Source organism: Acartia tonsa, chromosome 4 (genome assembly GCF_053477335.1).
Source record: "Acartia tonsa isolate MP-2025a chromosome 4, ASM5347733v1, whole genome shotgun sequence".
Taxonomy (NCBI): Eukaryota; Metazoa; Arthropoda; class Copepoda; order Calanoida; family Acartiidae; genus Acartia; species Acartia tonsa.
Window position 1 is genome coordinate 26,444,660 of NC_137263.1, and position 22,102 is coordinate 26,466,761.

The 22,102-nt window shown below is 30.3% G+C and overlaps 1 protein-coding gene and 1 long non-coding RNA gene across 8 annotated transcripts in view; both read left to right on the plus strand.

The window, feature by feature from the left end:
* The window catches only part of Camta (Calmodulin-binding transcription activator), a 116,557-nt gene extending 111,670 nt beyond the window's left edge, over window positions 1-4,887 (plus strand). For 4 of the 7 annotated variants that reach the window (XM_080157229.1, XM_080157227.1, XM_080157228.1 and 1 more), the window contains 2 exons: window positions 2,213-2,479; window positions 3,427-3,750. In XM_080157229.1, coding sequence (XP_080013355.1) covers window positions 2,213-2,434 — 222 coding nt within the window. In that variant the 3' untranslated portion in view covers window positions 2,435-2,479; window positions 3,427-3,750. Of the gene's footprint in view, window positions 1-2,212; window positions 2,480-3,426; window positions 3,751-3,977; window positions 4,081-4,248 lie in introns of those variants that run through there. The other 3 variants (XR_013878617.1, XR_013878615.1, XR_013878616.1) reach the window with 2 other exon arrangements.
* A 727-nt stretch (window positions 4,888-5,614) lies between these two features.
* LOC145316603 (uncharacterized) lies at window positions 5,615-6,233 on the plus strand. The gene is made up of 2 exons (XR_013878618.1): window positions 5,615-5,755; window positions 6,089-6,233. It is a non-coding gene; the product is annotated as an uncharacterized LOC145316603 (long non-coding RNA).
* The last annotated feature ends 15,869 nt before the right edge of the window (window positions 6,234-22,102 follow it).

Consider the following 22,102-nt stretch of genomic DNA (forward strand, 5'->3'; position numbering starts at 1 on the left):
TTGTTGGTGCCAGACTAGTAGTGTTTAAACTTTTCCACCAACAATTTTAATCTATTTTTGTCGTCATTAGGATTGTACATCAATTAATTTATCGTCTCAGACTCTTAATATCCCTGTTGCAAGATAAAATTGTGTTTGTGTGTATGTACTGTTCACGTGTAACAACTTTGATCCCCCCAAAGAATAATAAATAATAATAAAAAGTAAAGATCAGAAGTTATTAATTATTAAGGTTGCAAGGTTTATCTGATGCAAGTCTTTTTTCAATATATATTGGGACAAAAATGGTTCCATAAAAAATTCTTATAATTTAATTTGGAAAGAACTTAAAATTAAGATAGATTGATTTTAAAATGCAATTGAACATCTAAAAATTTAATTCTCAATACTTTTAAATACAAAAAAAAACTTATTTCACATATTTTTTCATAGGCAAAATTTTCTTCAACTTGTTAAAAAATAGTTGTTATACACACAATAATATAACATACTTAAATACATACACTCCAACATACAGTAAAGAATCTGTCCTTTTTATAGTAGGATAAAAATTACTTCGCAAAAAATATAAGTTAAATTTATTCTCAACTCTTTGTTGTTTTAATTTAAATAGATTTTACCAAATGCAAAATTAAAGACACAAAAATTGTAAGGGATTATAGATTTATCGTCCGTTTCATTTTGATAAATTAAAAAAAAAAAATTCCTCTATTTTAAAGAAAAACATGTTTAGTAGAAGTTAACTAGTTAGATGTCTAATCCTAAAACTTTTAAACATATATTTAGATTTAGATAATATGCCATTGCAAATTAAAGGTTTACACATCTATGATTTCCCTTTTCCATGGTAAGATGTTTGCTTCTAACAAAAATGCAATTAAAGCATAAAATAGTAAAAATGGCATTGTAAGATTATCTTGAAGAACTTGCCAACTGTTTGAAAACAGGTGCTACACTTTATATGATTTATTGTTTATCAACAAAAAGCTGGGAACTAGCTGGAGCCACCAGAAGTTACAGTCTCTCATATTTACTTTTTAATTTGTCAATACAGAATGAATTATTGACTGTTTTTTTGGCGGGGTGGGGCAGTAGGTGATACTATATGAACAGTTTGTTTGTAAGATAAGAATCTTATCAAAAGAAGTTATATGTTTATCGTTCCACTTCAACAAAACCTTTTAAAAATACTTATTTTTTGAACAAAAATCTTTTAAAAATAAAATTAACAGCTTGAAAAATAAAAGATATAAAGAAAATAATAGATTGATTTGAAAATTGAATTTAATTAGAGTATGTACTATGTGTTTGATAAAAAGGTAAGGATTTAAACAAAATGTTTTTATTTTTAATTTTAAGGCATGAATTAAGATTGTTTATGTATATATTAAGTAATTAAAAGAATAAAAAAGGAAAAAAATACTTAATATTACGTTAACAAGTTCTTAAATCTATTTTGTCTGGTAAATGTAGTCCATGTTAATCTTAATCAGTATCATTAGAACCCAATAGAAAATATGTTTGTATTTATTATTTAGAATTCTACAATACATTTTTTGCCCTCGAATGACTTGAGAGAAAGGTAGATCCTAAAGAAATATTTGTACAAAGTGAATAATTCTAATTATACTTGTTCACTTGACATGCTGTACAATAGCTTATTCAAACTGCATGAAACTATTTTTTGCATGACTTTATACTTTTTTACAATTATCTTATTATATTTATATATATATATATGTGTATCTAAATGAATAAACTAGATAGTTGTATATATATTTTTATCCAACTTTCTATTCTTAATTAAAAGGATTAATATTTGTTATTTGTAAATACAGATCCAAAAGATTTTAGCTAATCGAATGAAAGTAGAAGGTAAAGTAAGTAGAAAAAACAACTCACCATACGTGTAATGGTAATTTTGCCGCAATATGACCAATTGAATCCGTTAATACAAAGAATTGATAAAAAAGAAGTTTTAAAAAATTTATTTAAGGTTGAACAAATTTAATAGTTAAATTGTCAACGTAGATTTAATTTTGACATTATATTTAATTATGTGCCCAGCAGATAAATACTTTTTGAACAATTATGAAAAGAAAAATTTTAAAAGTATTTTTGAAACAAGATTCTGCTAAATTTTCGTTCAGAAAAAAACGAAGATTTTGAAAAATAAAAAAAATTATGAATTAATGTTAACCTAATTACTTAGGTTGGTGACCGCTCGGGTTGTCACGGATGCCGAAAGCGGGAGGCCCCTGACTCCAGGCACAGTGTTCCAGCCAAGCTGTCTGGCCACCACACTCCAGGTGGGGGCCATTACCACTATCACGGGCACGCCCATCACCAGCCCGCCCACCACCACCCGTATTTATTCCCTGGGGGGTGGGGAGGGCACCATCCTCACCCCACACCTCCAGCTAACAAAATCTAGCTCGCTGTCCTCAGAGGATGAAGATTCAAGTACCCAGCCTAAAACGTAAGAATTTTTTATACTTTATTAAAATGCACGAGCGAGAGCAAGTGATTCTAAGTACCTATCAGCAGTGATTCTAATTTTGTTATTGTTGAATATATTTTGGTTATATTTGATATAGTTATAGTTTGATATACTAAAAAAATTAAGTTCACCATGGTTTTTATGAATAAAACTTTGAAATGTTAAGCACTTTTGAACGAAATATCATCAAATGTTTTATTGAGTTCAAGAGTTCTAATAAAATAACACACCAAAACTGTTAAGCACTTTTGAACGAAATATCATCAAATGTTTTATTGAGTTCAAGAGTTCTAATAAAATAACACACCAAAACTGTTAAGCACTTTTGAACGAAATATCATCAAATGTTTTATTGAGTTCAAGAGTTCTAATAAAATAACACACCAAAACATAATCAAATGATGTAAATTATGAAAGTACACTAATAAAACTGTTTACAATATTACAAGTTACCATCTATTTGTCTAAATAACTATTTTTCAATGATAAGGGTTACTTTTATGTCCTAGCAGTTTGAACTCAGCAAAACATTTGATGAAATTTAATCAAAAATGCCTAACATTTAAAAGTTTTTTTCATGTAAAACTATGGTGAAATTTAATGTTGTAAATCGATTTAACAATATTAAACATAACCTTAGTATATTCACAAAAAAAAACATTTGGAAACACTGCTGGAAGGGGCATAGAATCACTTTCGTTCGTGCATAGTCCCCTTTAGATTTTATTATTAAGTAACTCCCTATCAGAAATTAAAATTCGCTTCTGTCTAAATATTTTATATTGAATTTAAAAGTATTACCTATTAATTGACTGGGTCATATATATACAACTATAACCTAATATGACACAATGTCAAATCAAAAGAAAAAAATTTCTACATTTAGTTTTAAAATTTGAAAATTAATACCATTTCTTACATTTTAGATTAAAAAGTTGAAGCTGTCTCCCAGAACATAATTCGTGCCGTTTTTATTATTTTTTATGCATTTATTTTAAAAGAAATGTATATGTAGGTAATCTGATCCATTTTAACAAACAGAAATTTTAGAGACTGCTTTTAGTTTATATTTCATATTCATTAACTGCTTCAGTTTTTTTAATATTCTAAATTGAAATTGTATAAAAATTAAATGAACAAAAAAATAAGAATGAGCTTAAATTGATTAAAGCTGCACATAGTAACCTTGTTATAATTAAGTTTTATTGGGAAATTAAAATTTCTTGTATAATGTTTCAAGTAGGATAGAAGTCAAACTCTTTTTTTTTGCATTTAGCTTAAAAAATATATTGGATTTAGGGGTATATTTATAAAATGTGCTAAAAATTTGCAGAGAAAAAAAATAATCTAAAATTGTTAAGATAAGTGTGTTCCTTTTATGCATTGCAAATAAATAAAAAAAAGTAGTCATTATTCATGTTAACAATCTAAACGTATTTTATTACAAGCATAAAGCTATATACAGTTTTCTCATTAGTAAATAGATTATAAAAAAAAACATTATCTAGTTATAAATTTGCACTTTTAGTATTAAATTAATGACTGGGTTTATATACCAGATTTTATTTATGTACTCCACTGTAAAAACTGTAATTAATATGTGTAACTTTTATTAAAATTTTTTATACCAAAATTAATTTCCTTTTGGGTAGAATATCAGCTTCAATATATTGAATTCTTAGAAAAAATTGTTGTGATTTTCTATTTTATCTATAGGGAATATTTTAAGTTTCATATATTTTTTACAGTGGAGAAAATTTTCACTTTGAAAAATAATATTTATTTAGTTTTTATTCAACTGTGATGATCATTATAACATAGCATAGTTTTTTTTCATGTTTAAACATTAGCTTTGAGAATCTTAATATAAAATATTTCTAAACAACTATTAAATATTATTTTTCAAAATATTTGTTATGTTAAACTTATTAAGAGATGTGCCCCTTTGATTAGAAACCCTGCACCTTATATTTTATTAATATTTTTATTTATTAAATATCTTTGTACACAAAATAGAAAGCTTAACCAAAAAGAAATCTTTTGCTCAAATTTTGGAATGTAAAAAGTGACAATAATTGAGAATCTAAAAAATTGTAAATCTAGTGAAAATCGAAATTTTAAAGTTTAGTCGATTTGAAAAAAAATTTCTTCGCTCTTACCTAGTAAAAATTAAACTTACATATTTTTTGTCTAATTTACTGTGATTTTTAGTTTTTAGTAAATTGCTATGTATATTTAAGGGAGAAATATTTATGAAATTTATTGTGATTTTTTATGCTTTTTAAATATTTCTTATTTTTTGTTAAGTTTCTGAGTTTATTTTGTATTCCTAATTAATGTTATTTTTGTATCTGTTTTTTGTTAATCCAAATTTATTTAAGCTTTAATATTTGCTTTATTTCTATATTTTATTATCTAGTTTTACTTATTTATTTCAAGAGCTCTGTTACAGTTAAAATAAAGATATTTTCTTGTCTTATAAATGATAATTTTCTAGCCCCTAATACTTTAGGGCTTCTGACTAGTTTTTTCTTTCTTTGACAAATATGACTAGGACTATTCAGGAAATAACGTGGAAGATTCTGCTTTATCATTTTATTTTTTCTTGGACCAACAATTTAATCCTAGGTAAGGCTGTCTTTGCCAGAAAATCTGATTCCAGTAAGTCATCCTCTTTGTTTTATCCTTTTCAAAGTAAAGTAAAATTGTCCATTTATGATAAAAAAAATATTTTGCTTACATAACTGTTCACAGTTCTAATAATTTATTTTGTCCGTTTTTCAATACATTATTTTTTGTTTTGTTTTATTATGAAATTACGATTTAAGTCTTAAATCTACACATATACAATATATTAGAATAATAATAGTTTACATGATTTAGTAGGAAATTTCAAGTTTTGTTATATATTTACATCTAATTTTTACATAAACCTATGTATACAAAATACCGAGGCCTATTTTACAATTTAAAATGTATTTTCAGAAGCTGAAAGATTTATGTTTTACGCCAATAAAATCAAAACATTCCCAATTTTGTTGAAAATGTAAAGAAAACAAAGTTTTTATAAGATTATGTAATATGTATTATACTTTGTAAACTGTATTCTCCCAAAGTAAAGAACCAATAATGTTTATACATAATATGAATTGCTTGACACTTGCTGTAAGAGAAAAGATATTTTGCTTTTTTAATATCTCTACTGTAAAGTGTTCGCGTGTGTCAAGGCAATCCGTTTTATTATTCATTACTATGGTCTCCAGAACAAAGAATGTTAAAGAACCCTAACACTGCTTGGTAATGAGTTGCTCCTGTTTTGGGCCAAGGCATTCCCCCTACTCGAACTTTTAATGCAGCGCAGCTTGATAGCAGTAGGAACTATTTTCAACGTATTAAGTTTCAATCCCATCACTTTCCCGACGACGAGCGGATGCGCTATGGTCGCGGGTGTGTGTATGAGGGGAAGAACTGGATTTTTATTCTATTATTTATGATTCTTCACCAAAAATGGAATAGGTGTGCGGATTTTTTTTTGTTTTTAATTTTTTTTGTCTTGTAGACCATAGTGGCATGTCTGAATACATTCAGAACAATCATTTAACAAGAAGAATAAATATTGTACAGGAGTATAGCATAGTGTATACAAATAATTGTTATCATCATTGTCATTATATAATTCTATTAAATTTTGTTAATTTTGTGCACAATTCAATAAACAATCTTAAAGTGAGAATATTTGTTTCTTTCACACTTTGTTCTCTATACTATAGGCTGTGCCCGTACATCCGTTACTATGGCATTTTTGTTTGTAAACTTCTTTGCTGACAGATTTAACATTTTTGACCATCAACAAACAACAACATAAAAAAAGAAAATTTGATTAGTTGGCAATTATTGATGAAATCGTCATAGCATTTAAGACTAGACATTCGCTCAATCTTGGAAATTATAGAAAAATTTAAATACTATTCATCAGAAGTGGTTACCTCATATGATTGTTTAAAAATGGGAAAAAGAGAGAGGGGGGGGGGTGGTTCTTTTGTGATTGATAATTACTCTAGGTCAAATAATATATGATTGGGTACTGAGTGTAGCCTCTAAAAGTTAAGTCACCGCAGATTTAGGTCCTGCATGGTTAGGGCCCCTCGCAGTGATTCGGCATTTAGCACAAAAACTAGCGTCTCCCCTTATTTTCATTACATTGAAATTAAGAGTTGATTCATTGCTCGCAAGGCACTTTCCAGGAAAGCACCGTAGATTTAGTTCCTTAGATTTACCTTTAAACATTTATCCAAACTGCATGCACTAGCGTGAAGAAGGTGCCCTATAAGTAGCTAGGTAGAATAATATTTTTTTTCTAAGAGGTGAGGTCTATAGAAAGTTGTATATACTTACAACTTGATGATTATAGTAATTGTGAACACTTTATCTAATGATAGTAACCCACTCTCTCACACCTTTCGCCTTAATACAGCCAAGACATTTTATGATAAACAAAAAACTGCACCACTTATAATCTATATAAAAAAAATTAATAAAGTTCGTTGTATGCGAAAGGCAGATTTAAAAATCTTAATAGTAAAGACACTATTTTGGCATTTTTTTTGTAAAGTTAAAATATGGATCTTGATTGCATTAAGGGACAGTGTGCTCTTTCTTTATAAGTACTTTTATCTTAAAGCAACTGTGTTATTCAATATTTATAGGCGTGGCTAACATTTTTGTCGTTAATTTTGCAAAACTGCCCTTTCTTCTCGCTAAGAATTTAACTTTGCTTTTAAAAGGCATGTCGAAACCGATTAATATACACTGGATTAGAACCGGTTTTTAGCCATCATCGTATTACAGACAATTTTCCACAAATAACAAAATAAAAATGTTAAAATCAATCCCATTTTTGTTAGCTGTGCCTTCGGCCTCGGCCTCTTGAGGCTAACAAATCTTTAATTAATCTTTTCATTCTAATATTTGGGGAAAGCTGCCTTATATAATATGATGCTATAAATAACTACTATTTTGTAATTACAATTATCGTAGTATATAAACTAGTGGCTGCGCCCCTATCATCTAGGATATCCGTATTCCTTGGGAAAGGTAATGGGAAAATGGTTATCGAGATCTTAATATACAAACAAACACAATTCTCTCTAATTCGCATAAAAAAAAATAATGAAAACAAAGATAACTAAAATTTTAGTGAACAAAGTTCTGCGCTTCCCTGAGAAAAAGTAAAATTCTAACAACGATAATACACATATACGTACAATTGATTATCAAAACTATAGAATGGTAAAAGGCTCTTATCGTTATTTTATTCACGTTAGAATTGTCCTATTGATTTAAAACTTTTTTTACTCTTTAAAAAACCACCTAAAATATGGTTAACGTTCCTGATGTTATAATTGTATTTTGTTTTATTTTGTTAAATAAATACAAAAGGTTTGATAAAAATGATGTAGATAATAAAGAGGAAATGAACTAAGATTACTAATATAACATTTCAGGTTATTATTATACCAAAAGGGTTTTTATATTAGATAGAGTACGTTCGATTCATTCAAACTGTTTTCCTTTGAATATTAAAATTATTGAAACCAACAAGATAGCAGTAGACATTAATTCTGTGATTACAATTTTTTGTCCTTCGCTACATATGAATGTTGTCATCAAATTGTTGAAATGAATAATAATTAAAACGGACTACCTTAGCATTACTGAGTACTGATGGACACACAGACAAGAAAAATTTAATAGTTGCTTCGCTCTAATAAAATCAATTTAGGAGATAGGTTTTTTCTTTTAGCTTGAAATTTAAATTTATTTAAGGTAGAGGTAAGAGGAAACCATATCACGCATATGTGTTCTATATCAACCATTAATTTATTATAAATTAATTACAATTACTACTTGCAACATTATTTGCAACGTGAATAAAAGCCAGGAGAGAGAGAGAGGAAGGGAGTTTAGGTTTAGCTAAATGTTTCTCTTTGTCAAAATTAATGATGTTTATGAAGGTATTAGAAGCAATGATATCTAATGTAATGGCATCTCCCTCGGGAACTATTTTAGAAAATGGTTGGCTGTGCTCCACAGTTGGCTCACGTAAAATTTAGAATTTTTTGGGCGAACAAAAAATGGTTTAATAGGTATAGAAGGTTGTTATTTTGTATGACTTGGTTAAGAATTGTTAAATATCAGGTACGTGTATTAACACTTTATAAATGGGTTGGTAAAATTTATGTATCTTAAAGCTGAAGGTGGAAAAAAATTGTTCCTATTTTAGTATTCAGATGCAAATTTTCTGAATGGTAGTTTATATGATGTTCAACTGGTCAACGCAATAAAGTATTTGTGGCATGGTGGCTTAACCTACCACTGGTTTTAAAATTTTTATCAAATTTGTTAATATATACTTTCTATCCATTAATAAGACTAAAAAAGTATTATTGTATTTAAAATTAATAGTAAAAATTATCTTTGATCGGGAAAACATAACTAAATATTACATTTATTTAGCTTTTGTGTTTTTTTGCATTTTAATAGAAAGATTAATTAATTTAAAATGAATGAGATCCAATATAAACACTGAATTATACCCTTGACTTGGACTTACCAAATATAATTTCAAGGTTTTTTTGAAAACTTCAACACTCCCCTACCACACCCCACTGGATAAAATGTACAATTAATTGGAACCAAAAAAAACTAGATTTTATTGAAGCCATGTGTGGCTTCCTACACCTTCTAGATACTAATAGAATTCAATTCATACCACAACTTAGTAGGTACACAGTAATATAGGGATGCACAGCTAGAGTAAGTACACAGTGATATAGGGATACCCAGCTAGAGTAGGTACACAGAGATATAGGGATACACACAGCTATAGTAGGTATACAGAGATATAGGGATACACAGCTAATGAAGGTACACAGTGATATTGGGATACACAGCTAGAGTAGGTACACAGTGATATAGAGATACATAGCTAGAGTAGGTACACAGTGATATAGGGATACACAGCTAGAGTAGGTACACAGTGATATAGGGATACACAGCTAGAGAAGGTACACAGTGATATAGGGATACACAGCTAGAGTAGGCACACAGTGATATAGGGATACACAGCTAGAGTAGGTACACAGTAATATAGGGGTACACAGCAAGAGTAGGTACACAGTGATATAGGGATACACAGCTAGAGTAGGTACACAGCTATAGTAGGTACACACAGCTATAGTAGGTACACAGAGATATAGGGATACACAGCTAATGAAGGTACACAGTGATATTGGGATACACAACTAGAGTAGGTACACAGTGATATAGAGATACATAGCTAGAGTAGGTACACAGTGATATAGGGATACACAGCTAGAGTAGGTACACAGTGATATAGGGATACACAGCTAGAGAAGGTACACAGTAATATAGGGATACACAGCTAGAGTAGGCACACATTGATATAGGGATACACAGCTAGAGTAGGTACACAGTAATATAGGGGTACACAGCAAGAGTAGGTACACAGTGATATAGGGATACACAGCTCGAGTAGGTACACAGTGATATAGGGATACCCAGCTAGAGTAGGCACACAGTGATATAGGGATACACAGCTAGAGTAGGTACACAGTAATATAGGGGTACACAGCAAGAGTAGGTACACAGTGATATAGGGATACACAGCTAGAGAAGGTACACAGTGATATAGGGATACACAGCTAGAGTAGGCACACAGTGATATAGGGATACACAGCTAGAGTAGGTACACAGTAATATAGGGGTACACAGCAAGAGTAGGTACACAGTGATATAGGGATACACAGCTAGAGTAGGTACACAGTGATATAGGGATACCCAGCTAGAGTAGGTACACAGAGATATAGGGATACACACAGCTATAGTAGGTACACAGAGATATAGGGATACACAGCTAATGAAGGTACACAGTGATATTGGGATACACAGCTAGAGTAGGTACACAGTGATATAGAGATACATAGCTAGAGTAGGTACACAGTGATATAGGGATACAAAGCTAGAGTAGGCACACAGTGATATATGGATACACAGCTAGAGTAGGTACACAGTGATATAGAGATACAAAGCTAGAGTAGGCACACAGTGATATAGGGATACACAGCTAGAGTAGGTACACAGAGATATAGGGATACACAGCTAGAATAGGTACACAGAGATATAGGGATACACAGCTAGAGTAGGTACACAGTGATATAGGGATACACAGCTAGAGTAGGTACACAGTGATATAGGGATACACAGCTAGAGAAGGTACACAGTGATATAGGGATACACAGCTAGAGTAGGCACACAGAGATATAGGGATACACAGCTAGAGTAGGTACACAGTGATATAGGGATACACAGCTAGAGTAGGCACACAGTGATATAGGGATACACAGCTAGAGTAGGTACACAGTGATATAGAGATACATAGCTAGAGTAGGTACACAGTGATATAGGGATACACAGCTAGAGTAGGTACACAGTGATATAGGGATACACAGCTAGAGAAGGTACACAGTGATATAGGGATACACAGCTAGAGTAGGCACACAGTGATATAGGGATACACAGCTAGAGTAGGTACACAGTGATATAGGGGTACACAGTGATATAGGGATACACAGCTAGAGTAGGTACACAGTGATATAGGGATACACAGCTAGAGTAGGTACACAGTGATATAGGGATACACAGCTAGAGAAGGTACACAGTGATATAGGGATACACAGCTAGAGTAGGCACACAGAGATATAGGGATACACAGCTAGAGTAGGTACACAGTGATATAGGGGTACACAGCAAGAGTAGGTACACAGTGATATAGGTATACACTACAATTACTATTTTATTCTTTTTCAAGAAGTGGAGAGATGATTTGTAAAACTTAGGGCCAGAAGCATTTTAACTACATACAATTCAGATTAATAAGAAGGATTATCACTTATTATTAGGATTATAAGCTTTTTTGAAAATTTAAATTCCAAAAGGTCCAGCATTATGTAGATAGTAAACTTTAAGTCCAAATAAAAAAAAGATAAAAAACGTTCGAATAATTGTGTTTTACTGTGCAAACTAAATATGAAGCATTTAATATGAAGCATGAAAAATTATATGATAATAGACAAGACATTTAATCTAGTTTCTAAAATAGAAATAAAATTTAAAAAAAAATTATCTATCCTTTAACAGCGTAAAAATAATGGGAAGGTTTTTCACTGAAAATGTTTTTATTTTCTTTTATATTGTAGATGTACTTTATAGATGTAAAATGTATGGTACAACAATTTTGTTCATATTATATCAAAATATATAATGTAATGATTTTTGTTATTTCTTGATAATATCTCGGCTAAACACCATTTCTTTTCCGTTAAATACAAACCGGTTCTAAAGTATAGATAAAATTATATAGTATGGGTTTATAGCCATTTCCCACGAACACGTAAATAAATTAATATAATCATGTACTTTTTATCACAGTCATCAGTACCAACAAATGTATTATTTACGTTTCCGTTGCCCACTTTCTAAATATATCTACTATTGCCATAGTAAACATTTTTAACATAACTTTAGGTAGAAAATATATTTGTCCACCAGACCTCAGGTGCAAAAAAATCAACAATGCAAATTACCTGCAAGAAAATGAAATAATTGACGATTTATTAAAAATACCCTAAAATAAAATAACTTTTTACCTGTTATCACAGTGTATTATAGTATATTTAAACATGTTTTTTAGTAGCGAAGCTACTCTATAATTCGAAATGTCCGTCCGTCTGTCCGTCCGTCTGTCCGTCCGTCTGTCCGTCCGTCTGTCCGTGTAAGACAGAATAGGGGAAACGTGATTTTCTCGGCTCCTATTGAAGATATACAGCTGAAATTTTTTGACAGCATTCCCATTATTAAGGAGCACAATTAACTATAAAACATCAAGGGCGGTCGGACCCCTTTTTAGCAGGTTTTAGGCTATTTTTGTATGTTTCACATTTTTCTCCATATCTTCAGTGTTTATGGTCCGATTTTCAAAATTTTTTCAGTTATTGATATCAAAATTAAATTTCCTGTCGTTTACAGAAAACAACCATGACGGCCACACTGCCATTTTGCAGGTTTTAGGCTATTTTTGTATTTTTCACATTTCCACCATATCTTCAGTGTTTATGGTCCAATTTTCAACATTTTTTCAGTTATAGATATGAGAATTAAATTTCCCGTCGTTTAAAGAAAACATCCATGACGGCCAGACTGCCTTTTTGCAGGTTTTAGGCTATTTTTGTATTTATCACATTATTCTCCATTTCTTCAGTGTTTATGGTCCGATTTTCAAAATTTTTTCAGTTATAGATATCAAAATTAAATTTCCCGTCGTTTAAAGAAAACAACCATGGCGGTCAGACTGCCTTTTATCAGGTTTTTGGCTATTTTTATATGTTTTAAATATTTCCTCATATATTTGGTGTTTTTGGTCCAATTTTCAAACTTTTTGGGATAAATACACTTTAAATCTACTTTTACGTATTTCCATCCACGATTTTTTGTGCTTCGCTACTTATGGATGTTGTCATCCTTGTTTTTTTCTCTAAACGCCTTGTTAAAATCATTTATCATTTACGGAGAGAACATCCAAATAATTGAAATTCAATTGACTTTTTCTTTTAAATAAAATTAAGTTCTATATTTTAAATATTGAAAAATTAACAAAGCTTATGGAATATAAATATTTTTCTAGAAAAATGCACTTTAAATGTTTCAATTAATTGTAACATATTCATTAACAAATCCGCTTAAAAAGTAAAGCTACGATATTGCTTTTAAAACTTCTATCTAACTAAAAGCCGTCATTAGGACACTTGTAAAGCCACGCGTTTGCAATTCAACTAATAACCTATGCCTTAGAAAGACAAAATAAAGTTAAATTGTAATATTAGGTCAGAAAACAATAATTAATAATCTTATTGGTCCTCTTCTTTGCAAATATTTGTTTCCAAGGCTTCGCTGGAGATTATAGTGATGGTTCTTGTTTTTACAAATGCTTCGCAAAGTTCACGGCTAATTATATCTATTTATTTTATGCATATTCTTTAGGAAAAATAGGTGAAATGAAATGACAGGCTTCAAAATTAGCAACTTCAAAAGGTAAAAAATAAAGTTAGGTTTTAATTAATGAATGAATCTGATAATAAAATATAAGGTATATATTATCTATCTTGACATTAAACCCTACCTCAAGAATGCATGTATACTGCTAATCTCATCTATATTTTTACAATAATTGATTCCTCTTTTAATTTTTTCTTAAACAAGCCCCTAGAGGCCTCTAGGTGCACTTGTGGGAGGAAGGGAAGTTGAATTCGATAACCCGATTTTTTCATTTTAGATTTAAAAAGAATAAGTGAAAAAAAATTGGAAGCAAGATTTTTTTGAGGGGGGGTGTTTAATTTTTTTCCAGGGGCGATTTCTCTTGGGAGGGTGGTGGTCCCTCAAAAAGTTATAAACCTTCAATGACCTGTAAAGGAAAACCATATCTGTTGAGTGGTCAGCGAGATTCTAAGGTACAAACAAGCAAACACGCAGATATTGTATAACAAGGATGACAACATTCATAAAAGCGAAGCTCTGAAACGGTAGGTCTAACGAACATTAACACTTGTATAGTGTAAGAACTGAATAATCAGAATATAAAAGTATAAGAGTCGAAGCAAAAGTGTAAGTAAATTTGTTGAACATTTTCTTGATATAGGATAATGTTTATGGACATACTTAAATTTTTGGGACTTGATTATAGATTTGATTCGCTTGTAATATTGTACTTTGTTGTTAAAAAAGTAAAAATCAACATGTTTAAAATGAACATATGGACATTCTAATAGTGATTATAGAGTTGCTACGCTTTCTAAATTGTACCTAACCACTAAAGAAATCACCATCCAAAGTTTTATATCGATAGACCAATTCTAACATACCTAAATTAACGAAAAAAGCTATCCGTTCTGGACGGACCGACCATAATTATAGAAAAGTTTCGCTTTTAAAAAGTCTAAAACTAATGTAAAACAAGTCCCTGGGTTGAAACCGCCTCCATTTCAGTAAAATAACACTTTTATTATCAATTATGTAAAATAATAGCGCCATGAAACCTATGATTATATCTGGTGGTAGAGCGCGAGCTTGATTGAAATTCTGTCAGTGTATTCTGTAATGTACACAGATATGCTATCCTGGTGGGAGGGGGGGGGGGGCCCGGGGGGGTAGATATAGTTATTACAACTAATGGCACTTGAAATAATATTAATTTTACCAGCCCGGAGTTTCAACACTCACACACACACACACATACACACACACAGCTTAGGAATATTTGAGGCGGAGCACAGATGAGTTTTATTGCCTGTTTGAATATTTCTAATTAGAATGTGGAAAATTGGTTGGACGGATAGTAAGTAAGTAGAACACACACACACAACACAAACACTTACACAAAAATACACACACTCACCCACACAAAACTAAACTAAGGCACATTGCACATTTAAGCAAAGTATTTTCAAAATACAGGTGTACGCAGGACCAGAAATAACATATTTATAGTTGCAATTTCTTCCATCCGACCAAATCTTAACCAGAATGAACAAGGTCGTGCACAGGACTAATGGTTTAAAATGAACCAATAATATAAATTTATATAAGTTATCATTACATAAAAGATAAGCATTTTTAAAATTCAATGTATTGATTTAGACTTTCATCAAACTTTACAAGTTCTAGTTATATAGAAATTATGTTAATAGTTGTATTTTTGATACTAGATTTTCTTGGACCAAGACTCAAAGTTCCAAAGACAAGACCTAAAAACGGCAAATTTATGAAAAATTCGAAACTTTATAGTATTTCGCGCCTTTTCGTGAAATTTAGTGTACTGCCAGTTAACCATAAGCAAAATTGGTAAATTATTAAGAATATACCTCAATTTTGTAGGAATCTTCATATAAGTCCTGAAACTAACAGAATTAACATAACATTTGGACAGACATAAATTTAATGTAGAACTTTTGAAAATAAAAATATGTTTATTCATTAATCAAAATAAAAAGTAATTTATTCTAAAAGATACACGAAACAAGAATGACAACATTATGAAAGCGAAACGGATAAAAATAAAAATTTTAAACAATTGTGATTGTTTTGAATTTAAATCCTTGCTATCAGAGTGAATATTTTGCTGAGTTTAAATCAATAGGACAATACACAATGCTGTTGTAAAAACGATCAGACCCTAAATGTAAAAATTTTTTTGCCATCATAAATGTACAAGTATAAATAATAGAGTTGAATTTAAATATGAGAATGTAAGTGCTTACCAAAGAATATATGTATAGTATATAGAAATATTGTGTTACATCTAACACTTTACATTGAGAACGTAAAAAAATAACATCCCGGGTATTTAAATGAGAAAAAATCTTTATGCCAACCCACATATACATAGTTTTTTTTTTAGTAGCGAAGCTACTCTATAATTCACTTTGTCCGTCCGTCAGTCAGTCAGTCAGTCAGTCAGTCAGTCCGTAACGCTATGGGGGATATGGGATTTACTCAGCTCCTATAAAAGATAGAATGCCGAAATTTTTTGACAACATTCCCATCATTAAGGAGCACAATTGACTATAAAACATCATTGGCGTTCGGACCGATTTTTAGCAGGTTTTAGGCTATTTTTATATTTTTCACATTTTTCTCCATATCTTCAGTGTTTATGGTCCGATTTTCAAAATTTTTTCAGTTATAGATATCAAAATTAAATTTTCCGTCTTTTAAAGAAAACAACCATGACGGCCAGACTGCCTTTTTAGCAGGTTTTAGGCTGTTTTTTTTATATATTTAACATTTTTCTCCATATCTTCAGTGTTTATAGTCCGATTTTCAAAATTTTTCAGTTATATATATCAAAATTAAATTTCCCGTCTTTTAAACAAAATAACCATGACAGCCAGACTGCCTTTTTAGCAGGTTTTAGGCTATTTTTATATATTTAACACTTTTTTCCATATCTTCAGTGTATATAGTCCGATTTTCCAAAATTTTTAAGTTAAGGATTTAAAAATTAAATTTTTTGTCGTTTTAATAAAACAACCATGAAGGCCAGACTACCTTTTATCAGGTTTTTGGCTATTTTTATATGTTTTACATATTTCCCCATATCTTTGTATATTTTGATGCAATTTTCAAACTTTTATGGGATATCTGTATCAAAATAATTTTTCCCATTGTTATGAGCATCTTTAATATAATTTACTTTGACCATCAATAAAACAAGGTTTCATGTTTATTTTATCCAATAAATCTATTCTTGATTTTAGTAAAAACCTTTTAAATCTACGTATTCCAATGGGGGACTGCCATTTACACATCCAGCAAATTTACAGTGGATGTGTTTATGCCAGTACAATGGATGTATTTATGACAAACTGAATTTTTACTGTATAAATGACAGTAAAATCGATTCTCATGCCATAAATACATCCAACACTGGCAAAAATACATCCAACATTTTTATACATATGTCAAAAATACATCTGACACTGGCATTTACACATCCATACTTTTTCAATTATTTGTCATAAATACTATAAACATAATACAATATTATGATATTATTATATAGTTGTAAAGTAGCGAGCATATATGTACTGTTTCGTTAAACACTTTTTTAGTAGCGAAGCTACTCTATAATTTGGAATATCCGTTTTTAAAAAGAAATATTATGATATTATTATATAGTTGTTAAGTAGCGAGCATATATGTACTGTTAAGTTAAACACTTTTTTAGTAGGGACACCGCAACCCCCCCCCCCCCCCCAGAATAAAAAATCCCCACTTTTTCGCTTAAAGTACAAACGATGACATTGTTTTATATACTATGCTGATAATGACACACAAAACAACAATAAGGGGAGGGGATTGGACTTTCATACGTGTCTTGGGATGAAGCCCCGAGATGCTAGTGTCGAGGCTGCTAGTATATTCTATAGCAATAATTTGACCACATGCGCAAATGTATCGATGTTTTGTTGGGAGCATCTTAAGAAAAAGGGAAGTAAATAGGGGAAGAGTAACTAAAATAGGGTAAAAAGTTTAAAACCTATACATACTGTACAAAATCTAATTAATTGTAAACACATATTCATATAAATTAATCTAGATGTGTATTTGCCAGTGTTGGATGTATTTATGACATATAATTGAAAAAGGATGGATGTGTAAATGCCAGTGTCAGATGTATTTATGGCATGAGAAAAAGGAAGAAAACATTTTGCCAAAAATACATCAACTGTAAATTTGCTGGATGTGTAAGTGCTATAGCCCCATTCCAATAGACGATTTTTTGTGCTTCGCTACTTATGGATGTTGTCATCCTTGTTTTAATTTTAATACTTTATATAATAAAGAAACAGACATCTACACATCCCATACACCCCACTAAGGGTAGAGTTAAGAAAGTTTTTGTGAAAATAGGACATTCATATTAGTTGAATATATCCAAAAAATATGATTTTCAAGTCTTGATATTTTTAAATTTACCTGGTAGAAAATTGAAATTCTTTCAAATATAGGTATGTCCTATACATGTAGTTTAAACTATAGAACAGTTTAAATGCACTTCAAGCAACTAACCCTTTAATGTGGATAAGGAAATTTTTGTAAGCTTCATGAGTCAATTTACCATAAAATTATTTGACTTTTGAGTTTGTTGATTATGTATGAAGAGGGTATCCCTAGGGGGTGTATCCACCTCCCCTGACTGTAAAAAATAACACCCCTCTAAAGTTTTTAGGCGTGTGTTAGAATTTTCGTGTGCGACAAATCATGTTGAACGTGATGACAACCAATCTTTGGGGTTTATAACGGCTGCTTGAAAGTTTACTTATAACTAATAAAAACACTTTAGGAGCTTTCTTATGTTGATATAATAACAGCACAAGATTTAAAAGAAATTTTAAAAATAAAAGAAATGAATTGTTGATATTGTAACCCAGTAATAATAATTAACTCCGCCGCAGCCCATTTTAATGTTCACCCCCCGCGCCCATAACACATTAAAATTTACACTTTTATATTCCACCAGAAGCGGACACATACCATCCGCGAGATAAACCGCGCAAAAATTAATGATCTTCTTAATGAAGATGTTTTTGCATAGAGTATGAATTAAAAGAGCTCATTATAGATATAAAAGACGTAATGAAATAGATGTACACTAAGATTGGTTCCAAATCAAAAATAATTTTAGCCATAACAAGGACGATTAAATACAGTTGTAGCAAAGTTGCTAGAAAGGATAACCGGCAAACACCCTTAACACATAACTAAAGTCGTTAACATGGTTCCTTTTGCTGCCATGTGATGCTGTGAGTATTGGTTTAAAAAATATGACGTAACAAAAAAAATTAGCCAATGAGAGTCCACTACGCATGCCGCCATTGGTCAATATCGGCCTCTCATTGGCTAATTTTTTTTGTTACGTCATATTTTTAAAACCAATACTCACAGCATCCTGCCATGTCAGATGCGAGACATTAACAGTTAGAGGAATACCTTGGTCCAAAACAGACACAACCTAGCACAGTAATGTCTTCCAGACAAAGGTCGTACAATTAATAAGTTGATTGTCTATTGAGTGTCACTTATCCTAATTCCCCAGTGTTTGGACAGAAAAAGAGAGATTTAGCTCCCCTTACTTATCCTTGGTTGTTGGACCTCATGACGTTAAAATATCATTAACTACAGATATTTAGTGTATTAGTATACTAAATTACAACTAATAATTTGAATAATTTAACGTTTTTATTAAAATTTTTAGAGTTTTGAAATTTTAACCATCGCCACGTGACGGATTTAGATATACATATACAGGGCGTTTCAAAAAAACTGCGTTTTCCAAATTTGGGAAACAACCATTAGGAGTACAAAATAAATAATTATATGTCAATGTTCTCTATAAAAATATGCATCGAAATTGTTACATGTTGTTTTTTAATATCTCTGAAAATAACAGCGCATTTTAAAGCATAAATATTTCAAAAGATGCGTATGATGCTTTTTTCTGGTAGAATTTTGTGCCTTAATGTTGGTTTTCAAAAATTTATTCACTTGAAAACAACATCTTAATACGGCCAATACAATTTTCTACCAATTACACTAAAAATTTCATTTAAAATTCCCTCACTGAAAACAAATATTCAGTTTTTCTTTTTGTATACTTAAGAAACATGACCTTAAAAATTGCTCATGTTCGTAAATCCCCACCCCTCATTTATTCCTATAATCCTTTAATTTGATTGACAGGTTAAAATATAAACTCATAATTTATCCATAATTTGTAATGAAATGCTTTAATAAAAAAAATTCAAACTTTTTTGTCTTTAGAGATTTTTTTATCAAATAAAAAGGAGTTTTTTTCTTTTTACTATAACCTACGTTATTAAAGAAGATTCTTTTACTGCAAATGCATCACAATCAAGAAATGTGAAAAAATGACAAATTGCAGTTTCTTAAAAATGCTTTTGTGAGGAGCTAAAAAGCATTTCATCTTTAAAACTCATTAAGGTACTTTTCTTATACCTTTTTCTAAATTAATATTGAAATTCTACAATTTTTTTATACATAATAAAAGAGTTATTTTAATTTTTCTTGCACAACATTTTTCACATAAAGCATTTTTGGAAACTATGTACCTATCATAGAGGCCGTATTTTTAGAGATAATGAAAAACACCTGTTATAAATTTGATGTACTTTTTTACAGAGAATAAGGACATATAATCGTTTTTTCTGTATTCCTTCTGGTTGTGTCAGAAAAACGGAAAACGCAGTTTTTTCTGAAACACCGTGTATATGTATATTTTTTAATGTGAAATGGACCATGCACTAATTGTCCCTCTATTCTTTACCTTTATTGTCCATGGTAAGTGCTCATTATATATACGATACGAATGCAAACTTTATATCGCAAAGCTCAGATACTAACCACTATATACAACTTTATATACTACTCTAAACACAAACATCCCTGTTAAATATAGAAACGCTGCGTTGACATGTAATTGCATTAGGTTTGATCAATAATATGATCTTAACTTTTCTTCACCAGATGTGCTAGTGTTATCTAAAGGTACAAGACAGTGGCCGATAAATTGATATACATCCCCAATGATGATACACAAAATTACCCCTTCAGTAAATTAAAATTGTGGTTAAAAGTTTGAACACAAAATAATGATCCAACCAATCAAAATTCACTAAAGCCTCCAAAGTTTTTAAGCCAACAAATAAGATAACATTATTATGAAACTTTTGGGACTGGTGTTATATCAGCTTATAAAGTGACCAAAATTGAACAATTACAATATGACTATGTCTCCTGTGTTAATACAACCACAATATTAAAGTTTAAGATGGCAAACAGACACAAACAGACAAACGTACTTTCATCTGGACAAACACTTAAAAGTTATTATAAATAAATAAACAAACCTAAACCGCCCACATTTCTCAGATTCTTATGAAACGAATTTTTACAACTCTTGCTTTTCAATGTGAATGAACAAGGATGACTATGATATTTTAGTGCGTAGCTCTTTATGAATTCGAAATTAATCTCTTTTATAGGGTAAGAAGTAATTTTAAAATTTCTATAAAATTCAAAGTTTCACTATAAAAAATTGTGAAATTTATTAGACTGTTTCAATTTTCCTCTTCTAAAAATGTTTATATACTGGGAGAGGAGAATATTGGGAAAAACACAAAAGGATTTTTTTGAAAGGGGAGGGGAAGACAAAGGAATTTGAAGGAAAGTTAAGAAAAAAGATGTAATGTTGCAGTGAAGGAAAGTCAATTTTTGCACTTCTCAAGTAAAAATTGAGGACCCCCTGATGTAACATACAAACCTAGACACACAGAAATAAAGACAAGAGTATTTCTAGATCAGCTGCGCTAATTGAAAGTTTCGCTTTAAAAACTGACTCAGAAAAATTGAAGTTAAATCTTTATCTTTCAATTAATTTTAACCTAAATTTTGAATGTCAAAACTTACCGCTATAAAAATAGAAATGTAGTATGATTTATCCTTTAGTTAATTTTTAAGTGCAAAGCTACTCTAAAAATAATCCAAGTAAGTAATATAATAATTTCTTTTGCATATTGAAATCAATTAGGTTTTAAAATTCAATGATATCTAGGTAGAGTTTTGTTTTAATAGTATAAATCAAAAAATGTAAGAAGCAAAGTTTTTCTTCAAGTCTAGTGTGTAGATTTGTTTGTTAGCATGTACCACTTAATTGTTTTACATACCTCACACTTAATAAAATTTTCATTGATTTTTTGAAAAAGCTTTGCTATAATTGGAAGCATAAGTTCTGTACATATATGAATAATGATTCTGAATTATTGTGACTAATTAATGTAAAGATAAACATTAAAAATATTACAAAGCATGCCGACAAAAGACAATTTGACCTTCAACAGATGAAGAAAGAAAAATTTAGCTTTTAAGTGAACGATTTTGTTTAGTTTT